This window comes from Triturus cristatus, chromosome 9, assembly GCF_964204655.1.
Source record: "Triturus cristatus chromosome 9, aTriCri1.1, whole genome shotgun sequence".
Classification (NCBI taxonomy): Eukaryota; Metazoa; Chordata; class Amphibia; order Caudata; family Salamandridae; genus Triturus; species Triturus cristatus.
The window spans coordinates 1,257,222,997-1,257,244,782 of record NC_140592.1 but is presented as its reverse complement, the minus strand read 5'-3'; the positions used below and the strand labels follow the sequence as shown (position 1 = coordinate 1,257,244,782).

The following is a 21,786-nucleotide window of genomic DNA, read 5'->3' as shown; positions in this document are numbered from 1 at the left end:
TCCACTCACTGCTTCAGCGATACTGAAAGCTCCTCTACCCTTCCTCCCGATTCACCTCTTCTCCGATTGTACCTGTAATCCCTAAACCTATATTACCTCATCCAGTGTCTCACCTCCAGACCTGTTTCAGTGATGCTCAAAGCTCTCCTGTCGTAAGCTCAGATCTCTACCCCCCTCCTAATGATTCTCCTCTTCTAACTACTTTGCTTCCTGATATGCTTGCATCATTTACTTCTCTTAAACCTTTCAAGCCCTCTGCTAACCTCCTCAGCCCGGTTTACGGTTGATTTATCGCAGCCATCCTCCTCACTGTCCCTTTTTATCCGCTTATCACACAAGCACAAACCCTGTCTAGCTATCTTGCTTTCTTGATCACCAGTGTCTGTGCCTCTAAACTGAAGCCTGGTGAAGAATGTCATACCAGTCTCTAATCTCCACTGTTTACTCTCCTCGGGTAACCTCTACCCTCCCGTCACCTCATCTTTCCTCCTCTTTTAGTGTCAAAAACCCTGCTTCTTATTTGATGGTTAAAATTATTCACATTTGAGCTGCCTTTCCTCCTGCACCTGCATCTCTCCCTTTAGAAAATAGAATTGCTCTGTCCTCGCTCTCTGTTTCTTCATCCTCTGATTCTCTATACTTCTGGCCCCTCTGGCCTCTCTCTACAACCTTTCATCCTCTGATTCTTTACTTCTAGCCCCTCTGGCCTCTCTCTACATCCCTTCATCCTCTGATTCTTTACTTCTGGCCCCTCTGGCCTCTCTCTACATCCCTTCATCCTCCGATTCTTTACTTCTGATCCCTCTGGCCTCTCTCTACATCCCTTCATCCTTCGATTCTTTACTTCTGGCCCCTCTGGCCTCTCTCTACATCCCTTCATCCTCCGATTCTTTACTTCTAGCCCCTCTGGCCTCTCTCTACATCCCTTCATCCTCTGATTCTTTACTTCTAGCCCCTCTGGCCTCTCTCTACACCCCTTCATCCTCTAACTCTTTACTTCTAGCCCCTCTGGCCTCTCTCTATACCCCTTCATCCTCTGAATCTTTACTTTTAGCCCCTCTGGCCTCTCTCTACATCCCTTTATCCTCTGAATCTTTACTTCTAGCCCCTCTGGCCTCTCTCTACATCCCTTCATCCTCTGATTCTTTACTTCTGGCCCCTCTGTCCTCTCTTTACATCCCTTCATCCTCTGATTCTTTACCTCAGTCTCTCTGTTCATCCTCTCTGTTCCCTTTTCCTCTGATTCTTTACTTCTAGCCCCTCTGGCCTCTCTCTACATCCCTTCATCCTCCGATTCTTTACTTCTGGCCCCTCTGGCCTCTCTCTACATCCCTTCATCCTCCGATTCTTTACTTCTAGCCCCTCTGGCCTCTCTCTACATCCCTTCATCCTCTGATTCTTTACTTCTAGCCCCTCTGGCCTCTCTCTACACCCCTTCATCCTCTAACTCTTTACTTCTAGCCCCTCTGGCCTCTCTCTATACCCCTTCATCCTCTGAATCTTTACTTTTAGCCCCTCTGGCCTCTCTCTACATCCCTTCATCCTCTGAATCTTTACTTCTAGCCCCTCTGGCCTCTCTCTACATCCCTTCATCCTCTGAATCTTTACTTCTAGCCCCTCTGGCCTCTCTCTACATCCCTTCATCCTCTGATTCTTTACTTCTGGCCCCTCTGGCCTCTCTCTACATCCCTTCATCCTCTGATTCTTTACTTCTGGCCCCTCTGTCCTCTCTTTACATCCCTTCATCCTCTGATTCTTTACCTCAGTCTCTCTGTTCATCCTCTCTGTTCCCTTTTCCTTTGATTCTTTACTTCTAGCCCCTCTGGCCTCTCTCTACATCCCTTCATCCTCCGATTCTTTACTTCTGACCCATCTGGCCTCTCTCTACATCCCTTCATCCTCCGATTCTTTACTTCTGGCCCCTCTGGCCTCTCTCTACATCCCTTCATCCTCCGATTATTTACTTCTAGCCCCTCTGGCCTCTCTCTACACCCCTTCATCCTCTGATTCTTTACTTCTAGCCCCTCTGGCCTCTCTCTACACCCCTTCATCCTCTGAATCTTTACTTCTAGCCCCTCTGGCCTCTCTCTACATCCCTTCATCCTCTGATTCTTTACTTCTGGCCCCTCTGGCCTCTCTCTACATCCCTTCATCCTCCGATTCTTTACTTCTGACCCATCTGGCCTCTCTCTACATCCCTTCATCCTCCGATTCTTTACTTCTGGCCCCTCTGGCCTCTCTCTACATCCCTTCATCCTCCGATTATTTACTTCTAGCCCCTCTGGCCTCTCTCTACACCCCTTCATCCTCTGATTCTTTACTTCTAGCCCCTCTGGCCTCTCTCTACACCCCTTCATCCTCTAACTCTTTACTTCTAGCCCCTCTGGCCTCTCTCTATACCCCTTCATCCTCTGAATCTTTACTTCTAGCCCCTCTGGCCTCTCTCTACATACCTTCATCCTCTGATTCTTTACGTCTGGCCCCTCTGTCCTCTCTTTACATCCCTTCATCCTCTGATTCTTTACCTCAGTCTCTCTGTTCATCCTCTCTGTTCCCTTCATCCTCTGGTTCTTTACTTCTAGCCCCTCTGGCCTCTCTCTATACCCCTTCATCCTCTGATCCTTTACTTCTAGCCCCTCTGGCCTCTCTCTATACCCCTTCATCCTCTGATTCTTTACTTCTAGCCCCTCTGGCCTCTCTCTACATCCCTTCATCCTCTGAATCTTTACTTCTGGCCCCTCGGTCTTCTCTTTACATCCCTTCATCCTCTGAATCTTTACTTCTAGCCCCTCTGGCCTCTCTCTACACCCCTTCATCCTCTGATTCTTTACTTCTAGCCCCTCTGGCCTCTCTCTACACCCCTTCATCCTCTGAATCTTTACTTCTAGCCCCTCTGGCCTCTCTCTACATCCCTTCAGCCTCTGATTCTTTACTTCTAGCCCCTCTGGCCTCTCTCTACATCCCTTCATCCTCTGATTATTTACTTCTAGCCCCTCTGGCCTCTCTCTACATCCCTTCATCCTCTGAATCTTTACTTCTGGCCCCTCGGTCTTCTCTTTACATCCCTTCATCCTCTGAATCTTTACTTCTAGCCCCTCTGGCCTCTCTCTACATCCCTTCATCCTCTGATTCTTTACTTCTATTCTAGCCCCTCTGGCCTCTCTCTACATCCCTTCATCCTCTGATTATTTACTTCTAGCCCCTCTGGCCTCTCTCTACATCCCTTCATCATCTGAATCTTTACTTCTAGCCCCTCTGGCCTCTCTCTACATCCCTTCATCCTCTGATTCTTTACTTCTGGCCCCTCTGTCCTCTCTTTACACCCCTTCATCCTCTCCTCTGTCCTCGCTCTCTGGTCCTTCATCCTGTGATTCTCTACCTCCCTCGCCTCTGTCCTCGTTCTCTATTCCTTCATCCACTGATTCCCGACCTCTGCCATCGTTCTCCATTCCTTCATCCTCTGATTTTCTATCTCCCTCTACTCTACTCTGCCTTTTGTTCCTTCATCCTCTGATTCTCGATCCCGTCTCCTCCATCCTCATCCTCTGTTCCTTCATCCTCTGATTCTCTACCCCCTCTCCACTGTCCTCACTCTCTATTTCTTCATCCTCTGATTCTCTACCTCTGGCTCCTATGTCCTCACTCTCCCTCCCTTCATTCTTCCTGTGATTATCTACTCCCATCTCCTCTGTCCTCACTCCCTGTTTCTTCATCCTCTGATTCTCCACCTCCATCTCCTCTGTCCTCGCTCTTTGTTTCTTCATCCTCTGAGTCTCCACCTCCATCTCCTCTGTCCTCACTCCCTGTTTCTTCATCCTCTGATTCTCCACCTCCATCTCCTCTGTCCTCACTCCCTGTTTCTTCATCCTCTGATTCTCCACCTCCATCTCCTCTGTCCTCACTCCCTGTTTCTTCATCCTCTGATTCTCCACCTCCATCTCCTCTGTCCTCGCTCTGTGTTTTTTCATCCTCTGAGTCTCCACCTCCATCTCCTCTGTCCTCACTCCCTGTTTCTTCATCCTCTGATTCTCCACCTCCATCTCCTCTGTCCTCACTCCCTGTTTCTTCATCCTCTGATTCTCCACCTCCATCTCCTCTGTCCTCACTCCCTGTTTCTTCATCCTCTGATTCTCCACCTCCATCTCCTCTGTCCTCACTCCCTGTTTCTTCATCCTCTGATTCTCCACCTCCATCTCCTCTGTCCTCACTCCCTGTTTCTTCATCCTCTGATTCTCCACCTCCACCTCCTCTGTCCTCACTCCCTGTTTCTTCATCCTCTGATTCTCCACCTCCATCTCCTCTGTCCTCACTCCCTGTTTCTTCATCCTCTGATTCTCCACCTCCATCTCCTCTGTCCTCACTCCCTGTTCCTTCATCATCTGATTCTCCATCCCTGCCCCCCCATGCTTTGCTTTTCCCGCGCTCCAAGGATGCGATCCTAATTCTCCTAGCTCATGCTATACCTACAGCTTCCCCTACGGATCCTGTACCATTCTCTTCAGTGAACTCTTCCTTCCCATGTTCTTTATCCTTCCCTATAATTCCACGCCCATCTGGTATTTCTGACAATTACCACAAATCTGCAAGTGTTCTCACCCTTCTTAGAAAACCTTTATGTGACACTTCTAATCTTTCTAATGTACATCCTGTATTCCTTTTACTCTATTAAAAAACCTACAATGTATTACTTTTTCTCAACCAGTCTTTTTTCACTTTCCTTCGTTTATCTCCTCTCCTCCCCGTACAATCTGGTTTTCGCCCTGGTTTGTCTACTGAAACTGTCCTATTATAGGTGAGAAACTCTCCTACTACAGATCAAACAAAAGCTCTCTTCCGCACACGTGAATGAATGAATGAATGAATGGTGTCTTATGAAGCACGTCATCACTCACAATGCAGCATCCTGGCGGTGGAGAGGAGACTGAGTACTCAGCTGAGAGAGGAGGCATAGGGGCGACTGGCGAGAGAAGGGAGCCAAAAGGACCCCCCAGGTCTTCAAGTGTCTTCTAAATAGAGCTTCTGTTCAGTGAAACGCACTGGCTGGGGAGCGGGTTCCACGCCTTGGACCCCAGAACAGAGCAGGATTTACCGTCAGGTCACAGTACCAGGCTCCCTTGTCCTACCTCTGTTTCTTCAGTTTATATTTCACCTTCTTCTGCTGCGGCAGTCCTCGTCAGAGCTTCAGTTTTGCAAAAACCTTCAGACTTGCCTTCTTCAGGCCCCCCTCTCTCTCCTGTTTGTCTCCTCAGCTTGTCTCCGACTGCACAGCCCTGGGACACTCCTCACGGGAGTAGCTATGCGCTCTATAAAACGTGTATTTTTATCACTCTCGTGGCCAAAGGTGTTCCCTGTATGTCTCCGCCTTACTTCCTTTCTCTGGTTTCATTACATGCTCCGCACACACCTCTCCCTCCGCCCCCTCATTTCTTGTTATGCTTTTGAAACCCCCCATGTTCCTCACCCACTCTCGTTTCTTGGCCCTCTTCGCAGCCAGGCTGTGGAGTGAATATCCTGCCACAATGTAAGTCATTCAGCCCTCTCCAAGTTTGAGGAATAGTTGAAAGTCACTCCTCGAGTTCTCCAAGGGTCCTTGATTCTAATCTCTGAATGTATTTATTGTCTTTCTCTTTCCATGCTCTGCTCTGTCCTGCCTTTTGCTTCGCTGTGTAAAGTGTTTTCAGTAAAAACTGCTGTAATAAATAAAACAAATTCAAAAACAACCACTTAATTCATATACATAGTTTTGGACCAGAAAGAAACCTGCGACTGGTGAACGCTTCTGAGCCCTTCTTCATTTTTAGCAGCCTGTGAGGCCCCCATGTGCAGTCTGAGGCAGCATTAAAACCAAACTTACAGTGGAAGCTTGGCGAATCACAGCTCTGCCTGGGAGAGGAGCGTGTTCTCTTGGACAGAAAGACCCGCATTCGAATACATTTGGAAGGAATTTCCGGAATGCCCTGCATGAAAGCAACACCTAAGGTGAAAGGGTTTCAAGAGGTAGCCACAGAGGGCACGGGAGGCGGTGCAACAGATAACGGCGGGAGACGGAGGAGAAAAGTCGGAGTTCCCACTACGGTAGACATCCAGCCGGCAGGGAGCACTGTGGGCCCGAGCCACAAAGGGCCTCTGTCGGCACTGCTGGTGAAGGCCTCGGAGTCGAGTGACAGTGGGATGGATTGGCAGTGACGTCAGAAGGTCAAATGTTATCTTCTTTCATGAGAAAAGAGAGCAGAGACTAAACATTTCGGGGGCTGGGGGGTAATTCTTCCAGCAATAGGCAGAGTGGAGATGCAGGGGCTCTAAGAAAGGGTGAAAAAACAACAGAGCCTCGTTAACAAATAAATGGTCTTTTAAAGACCTGTGCAGTACTCGGGTGTGGCTGCGATAAGACAGACACTGGACCAGCAAGCCTACAGCAGCTCAAACACTGTCTGTGTGTGTGTGCCCACAGCAGCTCAAACACTGTCTGTGTGTGTGTGCCCACAGCAGCTCAAACACTGTCTGTGTGTGTGTGCCCACAGCAGCTCAAACACTGTCTGTGTGCCCACAGCAGGTCATACACTGTCTGTGCGTGTGTGCCCACAGCAGCTCAAACACTGTCTGTGTGCCCACAGCATCTCAAACACTGTCTGTGTGCCCACAGCAGCTCAAACACTGTCTGTGTGCCCACAGCAGCTCATACACTGTCTGTGCGTGTGTGCCCACAGCAGCTCAAACACTGTCTGTGTGCCCACAGCAGCTCAAACACTGTCTGTGTGCCCACAGCAGCTCAAACACTGTCTGTGTGTGTGTGTGCCCACAGCAGCTCAAACACTGTCTGTGTGTGTGTGTGCCCACAGCAGCTCAAACACTGTCTGTGTGTGTGTGCGCCCACAGCAGCTCAAACACTGTGTGTGTGCCCACAGCAGCTCAAACACTGTCTGTGCGTGTGTGCCCACAGCAGCTCAAACACTGTCTGTGTGTGTGTGCCCACAGCAGCTCAAACACTGTCTGTGTGTGTGTGCCCGGGAAGCTGTCTCAGCCGGGGTTGGCACACACGACGGGGGAGGGAGGGAGGGGTGGCGGGGAGGGGTGCTGAAGCCCCAATGGGCGTTGCGAGCCTGAGTGAAACCCTCATGTTACTTTCACATGTGTGAAAATCAGCTGGCGACTAAAAGCATCAATTTAACCACTGTCTGGTTTCCTTGTATGAAACGTGCATTCAATACGACTGTGAGATACAGGTAAATGTCTCGAACAAAGACTGAAATACTTTAGCACGTCTCCTACAGCCGGATCTTCATTATGATTCAGCGGACTTGCCGTCGCAGGGCTAAAATTAGCAGGAGTGCCTGAGGAAACAATGGGCAGGAGGTCTCCTCAGACTGTTATACTGCCCAGACGGCAGACACAGGCACGGTTTCACACAGCCTGTCGCCGTTTCCGAATCAGTCACAAAGGCACATAGCCACTTCAGATACAATCAATATAAATTATGTGTCTGACTTACCTTATAGAGTCACTGCCATGGTAAGGCTTTGAGTTCAGCGCGTGAAGAGCAGCTGCCAATGCACAAAAAGCGGTATCCACAGGGCATGCTGCGCCAACACAAAGTTAGGGGCAAGTCAGCACACACAGGCATGCCTGTGACTGCAAGCCCAGCATGCTCAGCTGTGTCAGGGGCAGAGTCGGGGTACGGTAAGCACCCAGAAGTGTATGGTCGCGGTGGCAGGGACCAGTCAATCACTCTCAGGCTGACGCTTGCACATGCACTCACACACCATCCTCCAAACTCCGAGCAGCCATCATGCCATAGCACATGACCCGCCGCACATCCTGCAGCGGCGATGCTACTGCTTTGTTACCATGACAACAGCTTACGGCTCCATTCCCATCCTCTGCCTAAAGCCACTGGGGGTCCACACGGCTGCTCACCTTTTTGGGAACTACAGTGTAACCATAAGATTCTGTTATGAATTAAAACAAATTCTTTCAGTAGAAAGTTTTAGAAACATTCCAAGGATGCAGTCGTGGGGATCGAAGCACAGTGGGGGCAGACCGCCCTTATCATAAAATGCCTTCAGGGCCATCAGAGGAGTAATTTCCAGTACGGCGCTCTTGCTGTGGGGCTGCAATCCCAATCAATTGTGAAACATGAAGCGCGGCTTCTGGGAAGCGGGCGCCGTGCTGATAAAATAAAAGAAAGATTGTTTACACAGGCAAACATATGCTATTGGTTGGAAAATGTAAATGCCGTCTGAAACATGAAGCGTGGAGTCCATGAAGTGGGTGCCGTGCTGATACACGAGCTGAGGCAAAACAAAAAGAAAAAATAGTGCGCACAAAGGAATATAGATAAAAAAGAGTAAGACCACATGTAACAGGGTCCGTCTCCTGGGATGGCCAAAAACACCAAAAGGCGGGACTAATTAGGCATTTTCACCAAACAAAAGCTGGCATTTAGGAATGGTAGTGACAGGAAGGAATGGAAAAGATGGAAGGTGCTTGAAGCCCACATGGTAGATACAGCATGTCCCGAAAGAGACAGCACATGCGCTGCCTAGGCGAGACCTAAAAATCTGGATGCGTCATTTTGTCGGCACATGCATGAGGATGCAAACACCTACAAAATGATGCAGCCGATCGCACCATGGGGTTGCTGTATAGCAGCATGGTTAAAATCCATTGACAAAATCAATAGGTCTCAAAGGCGAGACTTATTGGCTTTGCCATTGCTTGTTGCCACAGTTACCCCTGTGAAAGACCACAACAGAGAAGAGGGTTTACTGTCGGTAATGGTGGTTACAACGTCTCTAACACGCTGGCAAATCTACTACTTGGCGGTGGACTCTCTCCAAAAAAGAGGCTGTCTTCACCATTGGAGGAGCCACTCTGGGGCGGGACCTCCAGCAGTAAACCAACCAGTGCCATTGTTGGAGAGTGACATTGCCATTCCGACAGTGGGACCCAAAAATGCCCCCCCAAAGCAAGGGTGTGTTGTCAGTGCCCACATACCTGCTGACCCTAGCAGGTGGGCTGGCACCTAACAGCGTAGTTCCGTCACAGTGGCAGACAGAAAAGACACCAGCAAAATTCGACATGAGGCCCTTAAATTTAACAGCTTCCATAATAAGCCAAAATTGTGTGATTGTGGACAAGTCATCAGAACTGCCTTTGTCACCCCATCCGTAAAATTAGGAAGTGTTTATGAAAAGGGTGCATGCCAAATTTAGGGCATTCCTTTCAGCCTGGAGGCAACTAGAGGCAGTCAGTCCTTTGTGTGGCGCTTTGATACTCAAAAATATGCCAATGAGCTCCTATCCTCCTCTCTCAGCTAATTCCACAGTTCAGGGTACATCTTATAATATATGTATGGATCGAACACTCAGCAGAATAATTGTATGTGCTTTAATTGTGTCAGATTACGTTACAATGCTCAAATATATTTTTCAACAAGAAGAGATAGCCCCAGTATGTCTGCTTCTGTATGTAAGAGTGCTTCTTCATTTACTGGGAAGTTTGTGTGTCTGGACTAGTGAGGGACTTGATGCAAGCGTAAGTCAATACTTGGATGAATGAATGAGTGCATGAATGGCTGAGTGCATGGATGAATGGGTGACTGAGTGTGGAGTGATGTCTTAAAGAAAGGGTGAATGGCTGCACTGATGGAAAAAGTAAGTGCTTGGATGGTTGAATGTATATTTTAAAGAACGAGTGCTTGGATGGGTGAATGGATGGATGGACTGTTGGTCCTTCTGTCCTCGATATGCAGTCCTCGCCAACACTCCTGCTGTACGAGCCACATCCCTGAGGCAGAGATCGGAGGAGGTCCTAGGGCAGTGGTCCCAAGTGGACAGTGTTCTGTGGGTTGCTTCCGTGTTCAGGCGGTGGCAGGCTTGTCCATTCAGCCTTTCTGAGGATTTATGGGTCCAGTCCTTGTCTCTTACATCTTGACCCCAGCAGGTGATGTGTCAAGCTTTATTCTCACAAGCATCACCACCAGAATCAGGTTAATGGCCTAAGTAAAGCCATTCAAGAGATTGGATTTGGGGGTCCAGTGTTTATTCTGATTTTGAGAGTCAAGCAAGACCCTCCATCCAATCAGGTGGGAGGCATTATTTAAATTATTTTCAAATGGGATCTGAGGTGTAGTCTAAAGAGACGGAAACTAAGGCTTAGTCTGAAGAGGCGGCATCTGATGCCCAGAGATAAGGGCTCTGAGGCCTGGTGTAAAAAGATGGTATCTGAGGCCTAGTCTGAAGAGATACAATCTGAGGTCTAGACTGAAGAGAAAGTATCTAAAACCCAGTCTAAAGAGAAGAGATCTAAGGCCTAGTGTACAAAAGATGGTATTTAAGGACTAACATAAAAATATGGTATCTGAGTTCTAGGCTTAAGAGTCTGGATCTCAGGTCTAGTCTGAAGAGATAGGATGTGAGGGCTAGTCTGAGACATAGGTGCGGCGGCGTAGTCTGAAGAGATAGGATATGAGGCCTAGACTGAAGAGGTTGGCTCTGAGGTCTAGTCTGAAGAGACAGGATCTGAGGCCTAGTCCGAAGAAACAGAATTTGAGGAATAGACAGGATTTGAGGCCTAGACTGAAGAGACAGGATCAGAGGCCTAGACTGAAGAGGCTGGCTCTGAGGTCTAGTCTGAAGAGACAGGATCTGAGGCCTAGACTGAAGAGACTGGCTCTGAGGTCTAGTCTGAAGAGTCAGGATCTGAGGCCTAGTCCGAAGAAACAGAATTTGAGGCCTAGACTGAAGAGACAGGATCTGAGGCCTAGACTGAAGAGACAGGATCTGAGGCCTAGACTAAAGAGACTGGATCCAAGGCCTAGACTGAAGAGACATGATCTGATGTCTAGCCTGAAGAGACAGGATCTGAGCCCTAGTCTGAAGAAACAGGATTTGAGGCCTAGACTGAAGAAAGAGGATCTGAGGTCTAGTCTGAAGAGACAGGATCTGAGGCCTAGACTAAAGAGACAGGATCTGAGGCCTAGACTGAAGAGACAGAATTTGAGGTATGGTTAGGCAGACTGGATCCTAGTCCCAGTCTAAAGAGATGAGATCTGAGATGCAGTCTAATGAGATGGGATATGAGGTGTAGGATTAAGAGATGAGATCTGGGATGCAGATCTTGTCTTAATGGACGAGATCTGAAGCTGGGTCTGAAGAGACGGGATCTAAAGACTAGTCTGAAAAGAGAGGATCACAGGCCTAGTCTGAAGAGCTGGGATCTGAGAGCTAGTCTGACAGATAGGATCAGGGACACAGTCTGAAGAGATGGAACTAGAAATGTAGCTTGAAGCAGCTGTATCTGATGCCTAACTTGAAGAGACTGGATCTCTGGTCTAGACTGAAGAGAGAGATGGGATGTGAAAGCTAGTTTGCGAGATAGGAGCTGCGTCACAGTCTGAAGATACCGGATCTGTGGTCTAGACTGAAGAGAGAGATGGGATGTTAGGGATAATCTGAGAGATAAGGCGATGCGTCGCAGTCCGAAGAGACAAGATCTCGAGTCTAGAGTGAAGAGACGGGATGTGAGGTCTAGTCTGAGAGATAGGAGTTGCATCGCAGTCTGAAGAGACAGGATCCCTGGTCTAGAATGTAGAGATGGGATGTGAGGGCTAGTCCGAGAGACAGGTGCTGCGGCGCGGTCAGAGGAGACAGGATCCCTGGTCTAGAATGTAGAGATGGATTGTGAGGGCTAGTCTGAGAGACAGGAGCTGCGACGCAGTCAGAGGAGACGGGATCTCTGGTCTAGGCTTTCAAGTGGCCCTGTGTCAAGAGGAACAACTTCAACAGCCCTGGAATTTGCTCAAATAACATTTTTTTACTCTACAATTTTTAATCCCAAATGTAGAATGGTGAAAGAAATACTATTTGTCCCAGAATGCAAAATATTTTAGCCCGAACTAGATGAAGGTGTTACATGTGACACTTAGCCACTAGGCAAATGAATGGATGGAAAATTAAACAAAATACCTTTGATCTTTAGGGTTGTGACAATTCAACTTGTTTTTCTAATTTTAAGGGATTAAAAGTAGATTACATGTCACTACAGTTTTTGCAGGGAAGGTGACCACTTCTTTTTCGATGTCCTACATTCTAAACAAAATATGTTCTTAGGATCCTCACATGAGAATTCCTCTGTTGAAAAAATACAATAACTTGTTTAAATGAAAGTGCGCAATAATGACTCTCACTTGATGAGTCAAAACAGGATTCTAACACTTCCGCTAGCCAGGATGTTCTGGTCTGCACAGAAAGTAGATCACTTACCAAATAATTTGCGTATCTAAGTTCTGCAAATAGAGGGGAGTAGCGCGCCTTGTGCACCTTGTCATAGGGTGCAAGACTAGATCCAGAAAACTCAAAGCAGTGCTTCTGCACACTGGTCGGTGGTGAACTGCGTCCTGCACCCTCTGACTCATCCCAAACCTCATTCTACTACCCTCTCCAATGCACTACCCTATTTCTCACCCTATACCTCTCTCAATATATCCTCTAACTCCACTCTGACTCATCCCAACCCCCATTCTACTACTGTGATCCCTAAAATAATCCTTCTTAGACTCTTCCCTCCTCTAACCCCCCCCCCCCCCCTTTGCATCTTCTAAAACCTCTTTTACTATTCAGATCTGCCAAACAAGCCTTTCTAAACACTTACTACATGGTGTGGGAATAGCGCCCCTTGCCAAAGCACTCCCTCTCCCCTTGTTGGGGAAGGATCCAGTATTTATGCCCTGGAGTCTCAGAGACCCCTCTGAGAGAGTCCACAGCGTAAAGGGAGCCACACACAGCGGAGGTGTGGGAATGACACCATTTCCACTGGGATCAAAGCACTCCGGACGTTGGACACTGTTTTTCCTCATCTCCCGGTTGTGTTTCCTTCACTCCCCCACCTCTTTCCCTCTTTTCATTCTTTGTCTACCTCCCATGCTCCTATCCTCTCTCCCCTGAATATCTCCCCTTGCCTGCTTTTTCCCTTATATATATGTTTTTAACACATGTAACTACGCTCCAGCAACTTGTAACTATGCTCTGTAACTGTGTAACTTGAAACTATGTAACTGGTAACTATGCTCTGAAACAATTGCTCATCCTCATGTAAAGCGCTCTGATACCTCCGGGTCTAGCCAGCGCTATATAAAACTTTTCAAATAAATATATCACTCCTTGACTGATCTTTCTCCCTAATCCACTTTTACCGATTCTTACTCCCTCCATCTCTCCTTTACTCATCCCAGACCTCCTCCTAATGCTATGATCTCCAAACAAACACTTTCTAGACCATTCCCTGATCTGTCCCTGCACTATCCTTTTCAACCCAATGAACAGCTACGCATGTCCACCGCTCAAATTAATTTTATATTTCCCTATACTAATTACCACTAATCCTTTTTGCGTTCTGGCATAGCGGGTACACCGAAAAGCGCTTCGACCCCTTGTCAGGGGTAGTAAGCACTATATAAATGCAATTACAATACAATAGAAGTCTGTGTGGCACTATAAAAACTGAATCTCTCCAAAAAAGTATCTATATGGCCCCAGGTCCTTGGAATAGGTCCCTCTGATGCGGCTGTGACGGAGCAGGCTTGCCATTCCTCACTGAAAGCCACATCATTTTTGACGGTGCTTTGCTTTTTGTGGCCTTTGAGAGGTTGCTCTCTTGCTGTCAGTGACTATGTCTCTATGATCGTTGAGAGGCCCCTCTCCTGCTGCCAGTGCTTATGTCTCTATGGTCATTGAGAGTTCCTCTCTTGCTGTCAGTGTTTATTTCTCTATGGTCGTTGAAAGGCCTTTCTCTTGCTGCCAGTGTCTATGTCTTTATGGTCATGGAGAGCCCCTCTCTTGCTGTCAGTGACTATGTCTCTATGGCCATTGAGAGGTCGCTCTCTTGCTGCCAGTGCATATGTCTCTATGGTCATTGAGAAGTCGCTCTCTTGCTGTCAGTGACTATTTGTCTATTGACATTGAGAGGTCACTCTCTTGCTGTCAGTGACTATGTCTCTATGGCCGTTGAGAGACCCATTTCTTGCTGTCAGTGTATATGCCTCTAGGGTCATTGAGAAGTCACTCTCTTGCTGTCAGTGACTATGTGTCTATTGCCATTGAGAGGTCACTATCTTGCTGTCGGTGACTATGTCTCTATGGCCATTGAAGGGTCACTCTCTTGCTGTCAGTGACTATGTGTCTATTGCCGTTGAGAGGTCACTCTTTTGCTGTCAGTGACTATTTGTCTATTGCCATTAAGAGGTCACTCTCTTGCTGTCAGTGACTATGTCTCTATGGCAGTTGGGGGACCCATTTCTTGCTGTCAGGGTATATATGCCTCTAGGGTCATTGATGAGTCACTCTCTTGCTGTCAGTGACTATGTGTCTATTGCCATTGAAAGGTCACTCTCTTGCTGTCAGTGACTATGTCTCTATGGCCAATGAGAGGCCCTTCTCTTGCTGTCAGTGACTATGCCTCTAGGGTCATTGAGAAGTCACTCTCTTGCTGTCAGTGACTATTTGTCTATGGCCATTGAGAGGTTGCTCTCTTGCTGTCAGTGACTATGTCTCCATGGCCATTGAGAGGTCGTTCTCTTGCTGTCAGTGACTATTTGTCTATTGCCATTAAGAGGTCACACTTTTGCTGTCAGTGACTATGTCTCTATGGCCAATGAGAGTCCCTTCTCTTGCTGTCAGTGACTATGTCTCTATGGCCATTGAGAGGTCGCTCTCTTGCTGTCAGTGACTATGTCTCTATGGCCATTGAGAGGTCGCTCTCTTGCTGCCAGTGCATATGTCTCTATGGTCATTGAGAAGTCGCTCTTTTGCTGTCAGTGACTATTTGTCTATTGCCATTGAGAGGTCACTCTCTTGCTGTCAGTGATTATGTCTCTATGGTCATGGAGAGGCACCTCTCTTGCTGTCAGTGTTTATGTCTCTATGGCCATTGAGAGGTCACTCTCTTGCTGTCAGTGATTATGTCTCTATGACCGTTGAGAGACCCATTTCTTGCTGTCAGTGAATATGCGTCTATGGTCTTTGAGAAGTCACTCTCTTGCTGTCAGTGACTATGTCTCTATGTCCATTGAGAGGTAACTCTCTTGCTGTCAGTGACTATGTCTCTATGGCCATTGAGAAGTCACTCTCTTGCTGTCAGTGACTTTGTCTCTATGGTCGTTGAGAGACCCATCTCTTGCTGTCAGTGTACTTGTCTCTATGGTTGTTAGAGGCCACTTTCTTGCTGTCAGTGTATATGTCTCTATGATCATTGAGAGGCCCCACTCTTGCTGCCAGTGTATATATCTCTATGGTTATTGAGAGGCACCTATCTCGCTGTCTGTGTCTATGTCTCTATGATCGTTTAGAGGCCCCACTCTTGCAGTCAGTGTACATGTATCTATATTCGTCAAGCGGCCCATCCCTTGCTGCCAGTGTACTTCTCTCTATGGTCGTTGAGAGGCTCCTCTCTTGCTGTATGTCAGTGTCCATGCACCTGTGGTTTATGAGAGCCCTCTCTTTTGCTGCTAGCGTATATAGATATATCTATGGTCATTGAGAGACCCTCTCTTTCTGTCAGTGTTTATGCCTCTATGGTCGCTGAAATGCCACTCTCTTGCTATCAGTGTATATGTCTTTATGGTCCTTGAGGGGCCCCTTTCTTGCCCTCAGTGTCTATGCCTCTATGGTCATCGACAGCCTCTCTTTTGCTGTCAGTGCCTATGCCTCTATGGTCGGTGAGAGGCCCCTCTCTTGCTGCCAATGTATATGTCTCTATGGTCATTGAGAGGCTCCTCTCTGTCTGTCAGGGTCTATGCCTCTATGGTCGGTGAGAGGCCCCACTCTTGCAGCCAATGTATATGTTTCAATGGTTGTTGAGAGGCTTTTCTCTTTCCTCTAGTGTATAATGTATCTATGGTCATTGAGAGATGCTCTCTTGCTGTCAGTGTCTATGTCTCTATGGTCGTTAGGAGGCCCCTCTCTTGCTCTCTGTGTATATGTCTCTGTGGTTATTGAGAGGCCCCTCTCTTGCTATCAGTGTATATGCCTATATGTTGAGAGGCCCCTCTCTGGCTGTCAGTGTATAATCAGTGGATATGCCTCTATGTTGAGAGGCCCCTCTCTGGCTGTCAGTGTTTACATGTCTATGGTCCCTGAGGGGCGACTCTCTTGCTATTAGTGTATATGTCTCTATGGTCATTGAGAAGCCCCTCTCTTGCTATCAGTGTATATGTCTCTATGGTCATTGAGAGGCGACTCTCTTGCTATCAGTGTACATGTCTCTATGGTCATTGAGAGGCCCCTCTCTTGCTATCAGTGTATATGCCTATATGTTGAGAGGCCCCTCTCTAGCTGTCAGTGTATAATCAGTGGATATGCCTCTATTTTGAGCGGCCCTCTCAGGCTGTCAGTGTTTATGTGTCTATGGTCCCTGAGAGCCCCTCTCTTGCTATCAGTGACTATGTCTCTATGGTTATTGAGAAGCCCCTCTCTTGCTATCAGTGCATATGCTTCTATGTTGAGAGGCCCCTCTCTGGCTGTCAGTGTATAATCAGTGTGTATGCCTTTATGGTCACTGAGAGGCCCCTCTCTTACTGTCAGGGTATATGTCTCTATGGTTAATTAGAGACCCTCTCTTGCTGTCAGGGTTTATGGCTCTATGGTCACTGAGAGGGCCCTCTCTTGCTATCAGTGTATATGCAACTATCTTGAGAGGCCCCTCTCTGGCTGTCAGTGTATTATCAGTGTGCATGCCTCTATGTTGAGAGGCCCCTCTCTGGCTGTTAGTGTATAATCAGTGTATATGCCTCTACATTGAGAGGCCCCTCTCTGGCTGTCAGTGTATATGCTTCTATCTTGAGAGGCCCCTCTCTGGCTGTCAGTGTATTATCAGTGTGTATGCCTCTATGTTGAGAGGCCCCTCTCTGGCTGTCAGTGTATATGCTTCTATGTTGAGAGGCCCCTCTCTGGCTGTCAGTGTATAATCAGTGTATATGCCTTTATGTTGAGAGGCCCCTCTCTGGCTGTTAGTGTATAATCAATGTGTATGGCTCTTTGTTGAGAGGCCCCTCTCAGGCTGTCAGTGTATAATCAGTGTATATGCCTCTATGTTGAGAGGTCCCTCTCTGGCTGTCAGTGTATAATCAGTGTGTATGCCTCTTTGTTGAGAGGCCCCTCTCTGGCTGTCAGTGTAGAATCAGTGTGTATGCCTCTATGTTGAGAGGCCCCTCTCTGGCTGTCAGTGTATAATCAGTTTATATGCTTTTATGTTGAGAGGCCCCTCTCTGGCTGTCAGTCTATAATCAGTGTATATGTGTCTATGTTTAGAGGCCCCTCTCTGGCTGTTAGTGTATAATCAGTGTATATGCCTTTATGTTGAGAGGCCCCTCTCTGGCTGTCAGTGTATAATCAGTGTATATGCGTCTATGTTTAGAGGCCCCTCTCTGGCTGTAAGTGTATAATCAGTGTGTATGCCTCTTTGCTGAGAGGCTCCTCTCTGGCTGTCAGTGTATAATCAGTGTGTATGCCTCTTTGCTGAGAGGCCCCTCTCTGGCTGTCAGAGTAGGATCAGCGTGTATGCCTCTTTGTTGAGAGGCCCCTCTCTGGCTGTCAGTGTATAATGAGTGTGTATGCCTCTTTGTTGAGAGGCCCCTCTCTGGCTGTCAGTGTAGAATCAGTGTGTATGCCTCTTTGTTGAGAGGCCCCTCTCTGGCTGTCAGTGTATAATGCGTGTGTATGCCTCTTTGTTGAGAGGCCCCTCTCTGGCTGTCAGAGTAGGATCAGCGTGTATGCCTCTTTTTTGAGAGGCCCCTCTCTGGCTGTCAGTGTATAATGAGTGTGTATGCCTCTTTGTTGAGAGGCCCCTCTCTGGCTGTCAGTGTAGAATCAGTGTGTATGCCTCTTTGTTGAGAGGCCCCTCTCTGGCTGTCAGTGTATGATCAGTGTGTATGCCTCTTTTTTGAGAGGCCCCTCTCTGGCTGTCAGTGTATGATCAGCGTGTATGCCTCTTTGTTGAGAGGCCCCTCTCTGGCTGTCAGTGTATGATCAGTGTGTATGCCTCTTTGTTGAGAGGCCCCTCTCTGGCTGTCAGTGTTTATGCTCCAATCTCAGGAAGAGACACTTATCTCGTTGTCATTGTATGTTTATTGCAGGCAGTGCCAGAGATGACGTAGTTGCTGACAAATTATAAACAGTAGAAAGGGCCTTTAACATTCATCAGACACCATTTGATCGACTAACACATTTAGAATGAAATAAAAATCACCTAGCGAGATTAAATGAAGAGATCCTGCGGTCTGGGTCCATATCACATGTTCTGCGAAGATCTGGTAACAAACCACCCTTCCAAAGTGGGCACTTCCCTGGCACTCGGGAGAAGCTTCAGGACACCGGTGCCACCGGGTGACTCGAGTAACGCTGGTGGTGTCTGTGCTGGTATCACAGGAGCTAGAGCCCTTTCCAGTCTCTCATCTGAATAATACAGACATCCTTCTTGGGCGTCAGAAGGTCACTCACTGGACCCCACCCTCAGCCCCCCTAGAACGCTCCCATGCTCCCCTGCAGTGGGGGTTCTGACGTGTCTGCTCCAAAGGTGCAGAATGGAGGGCTTTGCAGTGTCAGCAGGGACATGTTTTCAGAGATCAGATGCAGCGTTGAAGTGAACCCCATGACAGCTGACCCTTTCACTCTAGGGAAAAGTGTGAAACAGGGGGGCTGCCTGAACCCCCACAGGCTTTACTATGTACATCAATGGCTGGTTTATTACCCGGGTGCGAGATCTGAGTCCTGAGCCCTACTCTCTCTAACATATATATGAATGAATATCTTATTACCCCACAGGGGAGGGGGTGAACCCCCACTGTCTCTACCATACACACGAATGACAGTTTAGTCCCCTCTCTTTCATATATACATGAATGACCAGTTGATTACTCGGTGGGGAGGGGCGAGGGTGATAAGGGGCCTGACCCTACATAAATGACCCCTACTTCCTTTGATACAAGAATGATTGATCGTCTTATTACCCTTTAATATATATGAATGACCTTTTTAAAACCTGGGGTCCCTGAACCCATCTCTCTTTAATCTATATATGAATGACCACTCCATTACCCCAGGGGGCCCCTGAACCCTACATTCTTCAATATAACCATGAATGACCAGTTTATTACCCTAGTGGATCCCTGAACCCTAATTTCTCTACTATGTACAAGAATTACCATCTTATTGCCCTGGGGGAAACCCTGAACCCTAATGTCTTTAATATATGCTTAAATTACTGTCTTTTTACTCTAGTAGAGGAGACTAAAACCCACTACCTTTAATATATACATGAATGACTATCTTATTACAAGGGATAGGGACCTAAACCCCAGTACCTTTAATATATGCATGAATGACTATCTTATTACAAAGGATAGGGACCTAAACACCACTACCTTTAATATATGCATGAATGACTATCTTATTACAAAGGATAGGGACCCAAACAACACTACCTTTAATATATGCATGAATGACTATCTGATTACAAAGGATAGGGACCTAAACCCCACTACCTTTAATATATACATGAATTACTATCTTATTACAAAGGATAGGGACCTAAACCCCACTACCTTTAATATATACATGAATGACTATCTTATTATAAGGGATAGGGACCTAAACCCCACTAACTTTGATATATGCATGAATGACTATCTTATTACAAAGGATAGGGACCTAAACCACACTACCATTAATATATGCATGAATGACTATCTTATTACAAAGGATAGGGACCTAAACCCCACTACCTTCAATATATACATGAATGACTATCTTATTATAAGGGATAGGGACCTAAACCCCACTACCTTTAATATATACATGAATGACTGTCTTATAAGGGATAGGGACCTAAACCCCACTACCTTTAATATATGAATGAATGACTGTCTTATTACCCTGGGGTGGATCCTCATTCCTACTGCCTTTAATATATAAATGAATGACTGTCTTTTTACTCCCGGGTGCACCCTGAATCCGATTGCCTTTGATATATATATGAGTGACTGTCTTATTACTCCGGGGGAGGGGCCTAAACCCCACTACCTTTAATATGTATATGAATGACTGTATTTTTACGCCAGTTATAGGGGGCGGGGTGCTGCTGCCTTTATTATATACACAAATGGCTGGTTTATTACTCGGGACAAGGCGTCCGCAACAGGACCCCTCATGTACGCATGTACGATTCAGCACTCCGGCTCCTGCCACCCCAAACGCAGCCTTGCAATTCCTTGAATAAATGGTGGCTACAGAGCTGAGGCTATACCTAGCAAATGGGTGGGACTGTACATTCTATACCCATGCTGTCAATTATCAAAGTGCCATATATAGACTTCTATCGCATCTATTTGTTTTGATAAATATACCTCTACAAAAACGTTTTGGGACATTTTATGTGACTCTTCACAAGTATGTGAATGTATTAATTGAAGATAAGCAAATCATTAGAATGATTACAAATGATTAGTGCCTTAATTGAAAATATGAAATATCAGAATTTGTTTGCCCTTTTAGCACTTTTAAATTTGAGTGTGCCTGTTGAGGCAGTATGTGCCATCCCTAACAAAACCATCCCTGGTTTTGTCTCTCCTGTATTCGCAGTTTCCAGAGTGCGGCTTCTACGGCATATACGACAAGATCCTTCTTTTTCGCCATGACTCCAGCTCGGAGAATATCCTACAGCTTGTGAAGTCGGCCAGCGACATTGTGGACGGAGACCTCATTGAAGTTGTCTTATCAGGTATGGCTACCAGTCGACCCCTTGAGATTGCAGAGTGCTTCGCTTGGGGAGAGCTTGTTTTCTAAGCACATGGAAGCACTGAAGATTAAAACTTGCTTCTCTCACATGTGGTGTACAATTGCTGTGGAAAAATTGTGCAGTACAGCGGCGGTTCCGTGTCAAATTCCCATAGAAAGGGCAGGAGAAGGTAAAAGACCACGAGAGATGAACAAGAAAGTAAAAGTTAATGTTGACTGGGAGCCTGAAGGTGTCGATTCTACTATCAGCCTCTTGGCACTATTGATGAGTCATTGACGATGGAAATGTGTACTATCTGCTGCCGTTGGGGACCTCAGAAGCTTTTGGGTCAGTCCGACCCCTGCATCCCATCTATCTAAAGACAACCTCATCACAGCTGGTCTTAGCTGATGTGTTCAGCTCCACTAAAGGCCTTAAAACTCTGCAGTTATCAGATTTTTAATACACTGGCATAATATCACATAATTCCTGCATGTAATGTTACACAACGCATGCTAATCTTTCACCATTTCGCAAAATGCAGAAACTCATTTTATGTTTTTGGCCTGTGATTTATTTTTTTGCGTGAAGTATAGTCTTACTGAGAAAAATTACTCGCGATACCATTGAAAGGTATTTGTGCAGTATGCCTACTTGCGGCCTGTTTCCTTTGACTTGGAATAGCTCCCAGAATAGAGCTCACTCTTGAAGCTCCACCCTTTCTTGAAGCCCCGCCCATTCTCGAAGCCCCGCCCATTCTTGAAGCTCCCAGTTAGGAAAGCATCCCCCTGGTCCTCTTGTTTCTCCAGCTCCCTCCTGACGCCTTCTCTTCCTCTTCTTTGCAGTAGCCAGTAGTGCTTCACTGCCCTTCCTATGCATACATGTGTAATCGGCCATTAAACTTAAGTCATGAGATCTGTTTTACGCGACTTCATACCGTTGCTTCAGATTTATGTCAGAACATCATATACAGAAACATAAATATCATGTCCTAAATATAATTTACTAAAATATTGTCCC

The 21,786-nt window shown here is 46.9% G+C and overlaps 1 protein-coding gene across 3 annotated transcripts in view; it reads left to right on the top strand.

Moving 5' to 3' along the window:
* PRKD1 (protein kinase D1) overlaps nucleotides 1-21,786 on the top strand; it is a 937,657-nt gene that overhangs the window by 299,009 nt on the left and 616,862 nt on the right. For all 3 annotated transcript variants that reach the window (XM_085627361.1, XM_085627360.1, XM_085627362.1), the window contains exon 2: nucleotides 20,631-20,769. In XM_085627361.1, coding sequence (XP_085483487.1) covers nucleotides 20,631-20,769 — 139 coding nt within the window. The remainder of the gene's footprint in view (nucleotides 1-20,630; nucleotides 20,770-21,786) is intronic.